General features: G+C 51.9%; 1 protein-coding gene across 2 annotated transcripts; it reads right to left on the bottom strand.

Moving 5' to 3' along the window:
- Positions 1 to 1,304: 1,304 nt before the first annotated feature.
- On the bottom strand, positions 1,305 to 10,946 carry RAB29 (RAB29, member RAS oncogene family). Of its 2 annotated transcripts, none has more exons than XM_056361665.1 (5): positions 10,790 to 10,946; positions 8,785 to 8,856; positions 6,907 to 7,088; positions 5,496 to 5,617; positions 1,305 to 4,819 (listed from the first exon to the last, which is right to left on the bottom strand). In XM_056361665.1, exons 1-5 carry the CDS (start codon positions 10,911 to 10,913, stop codon positions 4,702 to 4,704), a joined length of 618 nt encoding a protein of 205 aa, XP_056217640.1. In that variant the 5' UTR covers positions 10,914 to 10,946; the 3' UTR covers positions 1,305 to 4,701. The 2 variants fall into 2 exon arrangements, with proteins under 2 accessions (XP_056217640.1, XP_056217641.1); XM_056361666.1 differs by having other exon boundaries at positions 6,907 to 7,083; positions 10,790 to 10,805.
- Positions 10,947 to 12,067: the final 1,121 nt, after the last annotated feature.

Below are 12,067 nucleotides of genomic sequence, written 5' to 3' on the forward strand. Positions count from 1 at the left end.
TGCGGGCCGGGCAGCGCTCACCGCGGCTGAGGCGGGGAGGTTGGGCCCGGCGGGGAAGAGCGCCGCGCCGCTTGCCGCAGCCCCTTTGTCATGCACGCTGCCGCCATTCAGGGCCGCGCTTCAGAGCGCTCTGCCGGGCTACGAGCACGCAGCCGGCTACGGCACCGGGCCGGCCGGGGCAGCGGCACAGGCCTGGCAGCGCTCCCTGACCGCCCGGGGCTCCGGCAGCAACTGGCCCCGCTCCGCCCTGGGCCGTGCGTGCCATGGGGTTTGCGATACAGCTGCATGCATCTCTATTTTCACAGGGCTTCGATGTTTTTTTAATTTTTTTTCTTACACTGATTCGGTATGAAAGATTTTTTTTACAAAGAAATGCAGAAAATAAGAAAAGAAGCAGGTGCAGATTCCACGATCAGAACCGATTTTATTGCCACCGCCGCTTCTCCCTGGAGCAGTCGGTAGACAGAAAGAACACGCACAACTTACTCCACATCCAGGGAAGGGTTTTGGGTCTTTAAATTCCCTAGAAACCCCAAACTGCTCATGTTGTTCAGTGGAGGAGCTGCTTTTGCCATGGAAAAATAAAAAGTTTTCCACAGTCCATTAAAATGGCAGCTTCTGCCACAGCAAGGCACTTTGCCTTGCACTGGAATCTCTAAAGAGACTCATTCCTCCCTTTTATTAAAAACAGTACTTTAAACCATCTTCTTTACACATCGAGTTATTTGAGAAGACTGCTTTGACAATACAAATATGGCCAGCTTCTTACCTAATTATAGGAGTAATTTGAGTTCATTTAATGCCCTGCTTGAGCTTAATTTGTCTCCTTTGGAATGACTGCCGTTTTTCTGATCAATTCAGATGTGCCCTGTCCTTCATGCAAGTCAATACTCATGAAAATCAAGCTCATCAGGAAAGAAAGAGGGGCATTCAGAGCAACTGCCTGCCTGCATCGCCAGCCCCAAAATACACTCTGTGAATTAATGAGCCTTAAGGAGGAAGGTGTATTAACAAGCAACCACATCAAGGAATTCTTTTCTTTCTCCTCTTAGCTAGATATATTGGATTAAAAGCCACTGACTGACTCACAGATGCAAAAGTTTTGCATGCTCGTAGGTCAGTAAAACTACAGTAATTGAGACAGCGAGATGTTTCAGTAAAAAGGATCTAATTTGTTTTGCTGGCAACGCAGGGCAGTTCATGCTGTATGCTTTACACATGCCCTGTTACAGACAGCAAGACTTTCTAGTTTGAACTTGTCAACCCATTTGTTAGGACTGTTGAGACAGGAAAACAACAACTACTACTACACAAGCAATGTCAAACTTTTATTTCAAACTTTTGCAATACTGCAGTAGTTACTGATATGGAGAAAACCTCCCCGCAGTTTCTTCAATCTTTACATAAACACGGTAATACTGCAGCTTTACAGTAATCAGAACCCTGTGTCTTAAAGACTGCTGTGTGACTGCAAGCATTTAAAAAAAAAAAAAAAAAAAAAAAGCTGTTTTGATATTGTTGACTGGTTTCTGAACTATAGTCTGCCCTCATGCTTTCAAAATCTATTGCAGTAAAAATTTCCAGCTATGTGGACCCATAGTGCACTGTCATCAATATATAACATACACCGTTAAACTTCATATGGTTTTGAGTCCCGCGACCACAAATTAAAAGTTATAGGAATGAGAAACAACATGTGGAAGACAGGGAAATAAGTACAGTTGGCCCGGAGTCACACAAAGAGTACAAAGTCAAAGTAGGCACTGCAGAAGGGAAAACTTGGTGCCTTCGTTTTCAAAACAGATCATTCCTGACAAAGACACCAGTGAACCACAGTTCATCCGAATAAAGACAAGGCTTTTCTGATTCATATTTGAAAGACTCAAGTTTTTATCGGTCTGCATGAATGACACTTAATTTTGCTTAATATGTGTCTTGGAAACTGCTTCGCTCAAGTTGGCGTTTCCCTTTCAGTTGTTTTAAAAATGAGAATTATTTCAGCTAGTGCAAGCTGGGCACAATCAATTTTACAGGCAACCATTCTTTCCGCACTGCCTATCCCAGCAATGAGCATGTTTAGATGGGGCTTTTGAATCAGTTTGTTTTACAGGGCCAAATCAAGGTTCGTTTCTTTTGGTTTTGTTTCGCTTTTTTAAGCACCTTATGCGCCACAAGAGCAAGGTCTGAAAAAACAAACACATCTGCACAGTAAAATCGTTTTCCTGTCTGGTTGGGTTTTTATACCGATCTCAAGCAACGATCGTTTCTGTTGTCTATTAAGATGTTAGCAAGCAGTAAGCAGTGTGGAAAAATAAAAACCCCAACAACCACCAAGGCATACATCGGTACCGGAAACCACTGGGCAAAACAGAAATTATTTATATTAGAACAAAACCTTCTAAAAAGATCTTCCTTTGGCTTCTTGCTTGTTTCTGAGAGGCACTTACAAAAAAAAGGTCCAGATTAAAAGGTCCAGACACCAAAGAGGCACTGCTACACATCAAACCGACGTGCAAAAGGTACGAAGATGCTTTCCTGCAAGATGCATGGCCTATTGCCTGGGCCATTGGAACAGGAATTAGAAATTTTCCTTTCAGGGCCAAGTTTTTACTGACTTGAGTAGTCAGCTGGTCCTGGGCAGAGCTTTCCACTGGGTGCCTGCTTCTCCATCTGTTAGGACAGCTCTTAACACTTGACCTCGTTGCTGAAACACTTTGAGTCGCATATACAGAAATCGATAAATAACACATGAATCTTAATGGGTTTGTGACAGATCCTTTAAAAAATTAGGCCCTTCCCCCCATGTTCCCTAAAGAACTAAAGATACCTTTTTCTTTTTTTAATACAATGTTTAGGAAGTAGAATTCAGTAAGACAGTTCAATTTCGTTGCTAACCAGTTCTACGCGTTTCACATGTTTCTACAGTGAATCCAGCAGTGCAGAAAAGGTATATTTAAGTGCCTATAAACCCAAATTTGGCAGTGTTTGCACAACAGAATCCTTGCCCGGACATTTTAGCTTTTAATTAAAACACTGGAACACAACACTAGTTATAAATTTCTCAGCCCTTACTGTTTACTCATCGATCCTTTTAAACTCCAGAAAATGAGAACTCAGAACTTTTCGTGCTTAGTGAAGGCAATCTGCTCCTGTTCTTACCACCCTCTCCCTCCATCGATTATAGAAAGTAAGAAAAGACAGACCGAAGCAATACTTTGCCAAAGAAAAGTAACCCTAATTCAGCAGGAATCCGGACAAACCGATTTATAGCCCTGTTTTCAAATTAAACTACTTGGGAAAGGAAAACCGTTATTGAAGACCATTTGTCCAAATCCTGACTTAAAACATAAGCAAGACAATTCTAGAACATCGCATGGTGATGTAAAAGGCCTACAACGCTACGTAACTCCAGCCCCACAGACTGAGTTCGTTAACTCTCCCCAGATAACCATCTAGTGCGCTTCTACCAATGTTGTGTTGTTGGCAAGACCTCCACGGTGGGTACCTGGGGACGTGCTAGGGAAAGCAGGCATCAAAAGGCAAGCGGGGAGCGGTTCTTTTCGTTTCCTTTTGTCCTGCAAAGTCTTCTCCCTTGCTTCCCCCCACACCGCTGAAGCCAGCGGGTGAGCTTTCAGAGCACTGCCTGCCCTGCACCAGCCCCGCTCCCAAATCCGCTCCTCGCTACACAACAGTTGTGGGAAGGCAATTCATCCGCAATTGCAAAGCTGTAGCATACAGGGTGTTCTAAAAGTGAAAAGGACTGTTGTTCTGTCACACAAAGGAGTTTACAACCTATTCCTCATTCAGCTCTCCGTGCCCTAATAAAGCGGCACCAGAACAGAATACACAGGATTGTGCTAGGCAGAGGGCGAGGGAGAAGGAGTGGACAGAAGGCAACTGGGCAATTCTTGAAAAAATCCGAGGTCTCTGCTGTGTTAAGCACCACAGTCAGCACACACAAAAGTAAAGGCTGTGCTACACCGTTGCTCATATTCACGCTGATAATTTTACAGAGCTGGGACACCATGCTCATCCATATCTGGCTTCACATCGTGAGGACAGTTAGTGGCAAAGATGAGATGTGTTGGTCTCTCCAGGACACGTAAGCAGAGGTATGTAGTTCCAGAGTATGAAGTACGAGTTTGCTGTAATCCCACGCCAGGAATCCGCAGGCTCAGGGAGACCACTGGAACCCCGTGTGCAGCAAATGAAGGTCACTGTAACACCTGGGACTGGTGCCCCTATGTATGGTGGGTGCAGGTGGTGGGGAATAAAAGGTGCAACAATATTAAAAATGTACCTTCGACATCCTTCGCCCTGCCTGAGACAGGCCGTCACATGTCAGAAGACGAAGTGCTCAAAATTTGTTAAAAATATTAACTAATCCAAGCCATGTGCTTGAACATGGACCACGCTACATCACTAGCAGCAGAGCCTCCAGCTGCTGCTACACCAGGATAAAGAAGAATCTTCTCACTCCTCTCTTCTTTCCTCTCCTCACTCCAAGCCATTGTAGCAATGCTCTACTGAGAACGAATATGCACTAAACAGAAGACAGTTCACGATCGCGTGAAAAAAAAAAAAAAAACACACAAAAAAAAAACCAACCGAAAACCAGTGACAGCCAGTTTAGGAAAAAATGATGATAATAACAAAAGGCCATTGCTGCTAAGCCCAAGGCAGATGGTGTAGTCAGTGCATCTAACAGCAAGCCCAGCCTGGCGGGGTTGTCTCTTTGATATTAATATAATCCCCACTCCCGGCAGCAGAGGAACTTCCATCACCGGTGGACGAGGACATCATCTTTTCAATCAGCACTCTAGAAGACAAACAGATGTGAGTTTGTTTGGGTTGGGTTTTTTTTTTTTTTTGAAACCAGCATTGGGCACACCGTTTTTCAGCAGCGCAAAAAAAGAAACAGCGATTCATTCTAGAAGGACACAAACCTGCAGAACTGTAACGACTGAACGATGAGGTTAAGGAACCTCGTAGCACTGGCAGCAGCATTACTGCTGTCACCTGGCAGCACCAGAAGACTCTGCAGTGACTGGATAACTAACACCTACTGCAACCACCTCACCAGTATAGGAACTGGGACACCTCAACAGCCTTCCAAGTGCCACCTGCCCAACCTCGCCATCAGTGAATACCTAATCTAATATCTTTCAGAAAAGGCCAAATTCTCCATCAAAGGACTGGTGTGTCATAAAAGAATTTCTAAATCTTTGCACAAGAAGACCCGTCCTCCTGGTAGAGGCCAATACCTGAAAGAACATCCCCGGTATTGCTGAAAGAATTTCTGTTTCTAAAAGCACATCAGAGCTTAACCAGAGAGAGAGAAACTTCTTACCTTGCGGAATTCAGTTTCCCTTTGGGAGATTTACTTGCGTATTATTGCTGCTATTTGTTACTTACTGACAGCATTTCCCCTCACCTCAAAACGGCTGTGTCTGAAAGAGGGAATTAACTCCCAGATGTATCACCACCGTGCCTACCTCATGGACTCATTGATATTCTTGTTCTCCTTGACAGATGTCTCCACCCAACCAGAAAAGCCATTTTCTTTGCTGAACCGATCCACTTCTTCTCTTGTCACTGCCCACGGGGAAAGGTCGCACTGTAAGGCAAGAATCAGTCATTTTAAGTTTAGCCTTTTAATTTTTAAGCCGGGAGGAGAATTCTCTGCCTCAGCCCTGTACTGCCGGTGTGGAGGCAGGCAGGCACGGAGGCAGCGGGCAGGCTCAGCCGTTCGCATCTCCCAGATCGCAGGCTGATAGAGAGTTCTTGGGGCAAGGTTCTTAATGGGATGTTGCAAGCAGCAATATATTTATCTCATCTGAGATAGTGACACACCTCAGTCAAGCATGCATGGAATGGAGGTTCAGCCAGCACAGGACAAGAAAGCATCATCACTCATCCAAAATTCACCCGGCCTCTCAGCAGCACAGAAATGTGTTACCTGTGTGGTGTCAGGGAGGCAGCCAGGCTGACACCAACGGGGCATACGAGGAGGCAGTGAGAAACCTGTCCCCTAACAGCTTGTCTTAGCATGACTGCATCGTCCCTGGAAGGGTTCAAGGCCAGGTTGGACGGGGCTCTGAGCAACCCGGGCTGGTGAAGGTGTCCCTGGGGGCTGGAACTAGATGGTCTGTAAGGTGCCTTCCAACCCAAACCATTCTAAGATTCTATGTAGTGTGTACAGGCACACAGATTTCCCTAATGCAGAGGCAAATACCTTAAAACAGCTATCGGGGGAGAGCACTGTTTGTGGAGAAGTGGAGAAGAAAAGCCACCCTCCTGCCCACCCATCATGTTTTTGGGTGATCTCCAGTTTTAGGCTCTCTCAAACCAGGCAAGTCTCAAACTGAATCTGGAAAGGGCTGCCGAGCCAACGCTGGCACGTGAAGAACACAGAGGTAGTTTTTTAAATGAAAAAAAATAATACATCATTAAAAGACAGCAACTAATCTACACAGTGAAACTTGACACTGCATCCAAATGAAAACCAGACATCCCTCTGGCAGCTCTGAACAGAAACTTGACCTGCAGCGTCATACACGAGCTTCCCAGGCTACTGCAGATTAAAGACTGAAAAAGAAAAAGAAAGAAGGTACAGAGCTCGAGCTCTGACAGCACGGCACAAGGCACCGCGTCCCAGGACAGAGATGCTGTTGACATCTCCCTAGTGCCATCCCCACGTTAAGTCCTACCAGCGTCCTACTTATGGAGGAGATTCCTTGCTAAAGGAAGACAATTCAAGGAGAGTTAAGGAAAGGATTAGAAAGACCACAGGTATGGGGCAGCTCTAGGCAAGGCTTAGTGCTAAAGGCAGCTCCTTGCATTTTGCACTCCCGTGCACACGCAGGCACACACGCAAACACCCAGAGCGCGCCCAGAGCTGCTCACTTTGTTAGCCAGCAGCAGGCAAGGCACGGGGTTCCCATCCGGCAGCATGAGCTTGCTGTCCAAATCCTGCTTCCACTTCTGGCTGTTGCTGAACGTGCTGATGTTGGTGACATCAAACATGATAACGCAGGCTGATGCCTCCCTGTAGTACAGCCGGGTCATGGACGTGAAGCGCTCCTGCCCTTCAAGATCAAAAGGAAAAAAACGCCCCCCCCCCCCGAGTTAACACTTTAGATTTGTTCGTGCAAATAACAGGTTTATCACAGTACATCGTTCCCCCAACTGACGCTAACAATCTCCACTTAAATAACAAGGAAACGTGGGCACTGAGATGTGTCCTGCCTGGTGCACCTCAGCAACACAGCGCCAGAACTGGGACAAACTGGGCAGCTCTTAATCCTGACCCAGACACGCCGACGTCCCAGAAATACTTGCATTACTGCCAGTGTAACAATTTAAATGTTAGTGTCCCCGAACACAGGTTCACCTCGCCCCGAGCAGAATCCTGCCACCACAAGCCATCCCTGCTCTGGCAGGATTGTGCCCCTGGCACTGACACATGCTGCGGGCACAGCGTTACAGACCGAGCTCTCCAGAGAGAAAAATCCGATACTAAACAAGGCATCACACCCCACACACGCTGTTACGGCTGCTTACACCTTACACCCCGCCTGTACTACTAAAACTGCAGCCAGAGAGTAACTCTGCTGTGCCGCTGCACGGTTTGATTGCGTTTGTGTGGATGGGGACACAGCACAGAGCATTCCCATCACATCACACGGGTCAGCGGCACGGTGACAACCAGCATTTCTGACACCAGGGAGATTCCGCTGTGGGCTCCCATGCAGCCCCGTAGCTGGTCAACAGGCTTTTCGCTCTGAAGCCATCGAGAACTGAGCACTTGGAGTAACCTCAAGCCATCCGACTCTCTGCACACCTCCGAGGTGGCAGGGACTGTCGGTGCCTGCAGCCCCTTCTGCCCAGGGTACGACAGCAGCACCGTGACCAGCGTGGCCCCTCTGCTTTCCAAAACCTAAACGCCTTTTCAGGGCTGAAACTGAAATCAGTTTCTTGCTGCAATCCTCTTGCTTCAAACTTCTCCTTCCTGTTTTCTTTTTAAGGATTCCAGATGCATGCGTCGGAGCAGCGAAACCAGAGGAAACCACAACCCTGTTTTCCTGACTCCTCTAATCCAAAGGTGCCATTTTGGAGACGCTACTGCACCGACCTGTCCTCGGGAGCCTTGGGAACCGCGTTTCTCTGCACTTCTTCAGGGAGCAGGTGCTCCTTGCTCCACTTCATCGCATATAACGCCTGCCCCACTCCGGAGCCAGACCCATCGCCTCGGGGGCACCCTACAGTCTCCTCTTGCCATGACCGCTCCCCAGGGATCCTCTGGCTCTGCTCACACAGGTCACTGAGCAGCCAGATCGCAATCCTGATCCCGGCAGCCAGGGCAGCGCGAGGTCAGTGGAGCTGCTCCACACAAGGATCAGGCATTCCTGCCTATCATGCCAGAAATCAGGATTTTAACACAAAACTCGGGACTGAGAAGTTACATCTCCAGCTACAAATGAGCCTGTTTCCCTCTTCATTCTACTCTGGCTTTGAAATCAAAAAGAAAGGCTCAATCGGATTTATCATCTCTGTTGCTGCATTCTTTGCAGATGGGCTTTTGATGAAATATTTAAATTACTACCGCAAACTAGAGACAGCACTGTGAACCAGAGCAGTCCTGCCCCTTGAATCGACAGGCCTTAAGGATTTATTTTTGTAGCAGACTCCTACTGAAAGAGATAGAGGGAGAAAAAGATGGGCCAAGCCACTGAGAGCTTTAAATTCTGCTCCTGAGCAGCTTCAGGGTTCACGTGAACATACCTGCGATGTCCCAGAGCTGAAGTCGCACTGTCTCAGATTCCGACCACTGGACCACCTTCAGAGCAAAATCCACTAGAGAATCCCCCCCAAACAAAGGAAACCGAATTAGAGGCATTCTGCAATACAGGGCTTGTTTCTCCACACCCTCTCACAATTTCCCAGCACAGGCCAACCCAGCAACCGCCCTCACAGCCACAGCAATTTGTACTGGGCCAGCACCAGCACCAGCACCCACACCAGCACCAGCACAGACCAGCCACAGAGCAGGAGGGTCTGCAGGCGCTGACCCCTCTCCTCCATCACAGAAAACCGCACGGTAAGTGTTAAATCCAGAGGGCTCCACACCCTGCCCACTCCACACCCTGCGGGAGGATGACCACAGGCACACCAAATGCCTTCAGATAAGCAGAAGGCAGGCGGTTATCAGCATCCCATCCCTCCCCCGGGATGCTACGCTGGCCTTGTCCCTTCCTGAATTTCAGATCAGAGTGTTAAATAGCAAGGAAGGGAGCAGCGCTCCCCACTGCCTTGTGGAGGAGCCCAGCGGATCTGCTGTCGAAGCCCTCACAAGGGCGGCAGAGATGCTGCCCTGCAATCCTTTGGGAAGCAGGAGAGCAAGGTGGAGTTCTTCCAGCAAACACAGCGCTGGGTGGGCTCCACTCCCCCAAATCACGGGGCTTTTCAGCATCCTGGTCCTCCAGCGTCTGTAACCATCCCAAGCACAACCCTGGGCTCGGCCTCTGGAGCTGTAATGCCAGCACTAGACACTAACCAAGGGCGGAGGAAGCCGAAACTGCAATGCTCAGGAGTAAGAATTCCTCCTGCACATAACCCTGAACAACCACAGGCAAACAAAAGGACACCGGAGACCTTATTGCTTGGAGAGCTTTAAGAAAATCTTCCCTTGCCCGACCCTGCGTGCCAGTGAAATGCTGGATTTGGTGCTGTTGCCTGTCTTTGCTCTGCGCTGCCCAAACCGTTCAGCCGCTGGTACGTGGGGCTCCGAGTCTGCTCCACAGCCGCTGCCTGCGCCCACCTACACCCCAGCTGTGACCGGTGCAGGGAGCCCAGCGGGAAACGCTGCCTTTTTCTCAAATTGCCATGCATCAGGTTTTCACTGCAGGGGGAAAACTCTCCAGCTACGCAGCCAGCCGTGCTCAACAGGGCTGGAACTTACGGAAGCCAGGAGCAAACTAGAAAAAAAAAAATAAAATAAAAAGCAAACCACCTGCAGCTCTTACTGCTGGGAATGGCGGCTCCGCCCCAGAGGGATGCAGCTCTCCGGTGTTTTCAACTCCTAATCCATCCCCTCCCGACTCATGAACAAGATTTAAACAGCCGTGCTCAGCCCCCACAGTTTTGGAGATTTTCTGGGTAAAGCCCTGGCACCTCCCGCTCCCTGTAGGTTATTCATTTCCACCGATGTTAAACAAAGACCCCGCTCCCCCTCGCCCCCAGCATCCCCGCTCTGAGGCTGCGCCCCCCGCCCCGCACAGCACCGCCGGTACCCAGCGCTGCTTCACGCCGTTAAATCGGGCTCAGACCGACGCTGCTGCTGTGCTGGCCGGGCAGAGGGGGGGCTGCCGCCCCGGCCCCTCCCGGTTAAAGCTCCCGGGGGTGGCTGTTGCCGGGGGATGGGGACGGGGCGCCCCGAGCCTGCCGTGCAGAGGGAGCCGGGGCTCGCCGGGCTGCCAGCAGCGCAGGACCTGCAGCCCCGAGCTGCTACAGGAGTTGCAAAACACAGCGGCTACCGACGGGCCGTTGTTCCTGCTGCAGATTCTCGCTTCCACGTTTGCGGGGAGGGAGAGGAGCGAGCGTCCCCATCACAGCCGGAGCGGCGGAGCTCGGCAGGCACCAGCGCCGCTCACACCGGCACAACGGGGGCCGCGGTGCCCCTTCGCGGGGGAGACTCCGCGCATCCCCGCCCCGCAAACCGGCCCGCAGCGCTGCTGGCGCGGCCGCCCCCGGCGCGGCTCCCCGGAGGGCCCCCCCCCGCCCCGCTCACCCCCCACCGTGGACTTGTAGTGGCGGTTGAAGCTGTCGTTGGCGTAGCGCTGCACCAGCGACGTCTTCCCCACCGTGGCGTCCCCCACCACCAGCACCTTGAACATGCGATCGCGCTGCCCCATCCCGGCCCCGGCCCCGGCCCCGGCCCCGCCGCGGTCATGTGAGGGTCAGGTGGGGGCAGCGGCGGAACCGCCGCCTCTAGCGGGGCTGCCGGGACATGTAGTCCGCACCGCCGGGCCCGGCCCCGCACCCTGCCCCTGCCCGGCCCCGCACCCTGCCCCTGCCTGCACCCCGCACCCTGCCCCATGCACCCCCAGACCCTGCCCCTGCCTGCACCCCGCACCCCCGCACCCTGCCCCAGCCTGCAACCCGCACCCCCACGCCCTGCCCCTGCCAGAACCCCCCCCGCACCCCCAGACTCTGCCCTCTGCACCCCTGGGCGCTGCCCTCTGCACTCCTGCACCCTGCCCCTGCCAGACCCGCTCCCCCCCGCACCCTGCACCTGCCTGCACCCCGCACCCCCCAAACCCTGCCCCATGCACCCCCAGACTCAGCCCTCTGCACCCCCAGACCCTGCCTGCTGCATCCCTGGGCCCTGCCCTCTGCGCCCCTGCCCCCCCTCACCCCCAGCCCCTGCCCCATGCACCTGCGCACCCCCCACACCCTGCCCTCTGTACCCCTGCACTTCCACCCCCAGCCCCTGCCCTCAGCACCCCCAGCCCCAGCCCCACACACCTCCAGGCCCCCCAGCCCCTTTGCAACCAGCAGACAAATGAAAAGATCCCCCCACGCGCACACACGCGGATTCCAAAAGCAGCGCCACGGCCACGCCACTGCGGGGGCTCCTTCAGGGTCTTAATGCCAAAACGGCTCTCGCGGTGATGGGCGCTCAGGGCCTTCCCGCATCACTCCTTCCCCTCGGCCAGCAAAGGGCAACACACCCCCCTCCTGCCCTGAGACCACGGTGTCACAGCGGCCACCCTGACCATGGTGTCACACTGGCCACCCCGAGCCTGTGGGAAATGACCTCCCTGGCCTGGAGAAGCCAGTGCCAGCACAGTCCCGGTGGCAGCTCCGCAGCCCCTGGCGCGGCCGGGGCTTTGTTTTCCTCTCCACCAAGATCCTTGCTTGGGCGAGCGGCCAGGAGGCTCAGCCCTGCAGGAAGACACCCCACGAGCAAATCCTGCAGCTGGGGAGGATGGAAGTCCTTCGGCGGCCGCTAATTCCTGCCGATTGAGGGGCTCAGCGTGCCCCCCGAAGCATGCGGAGTGCTTCT

The sequence above is a fragment of the Falco biarmicus genome, chromosome 16 (assembly GCF_023638135.1).
Source record: "Falco biarmicus isolate bFalBia1 chromosome 16, bFalBia1.pri, whole genome shotgun sequence".
NCBI lineage: Eukaryota > Metazoa > Chordata > Aves > Falconiformes > Falconidae > Falco > Falco biarmicus.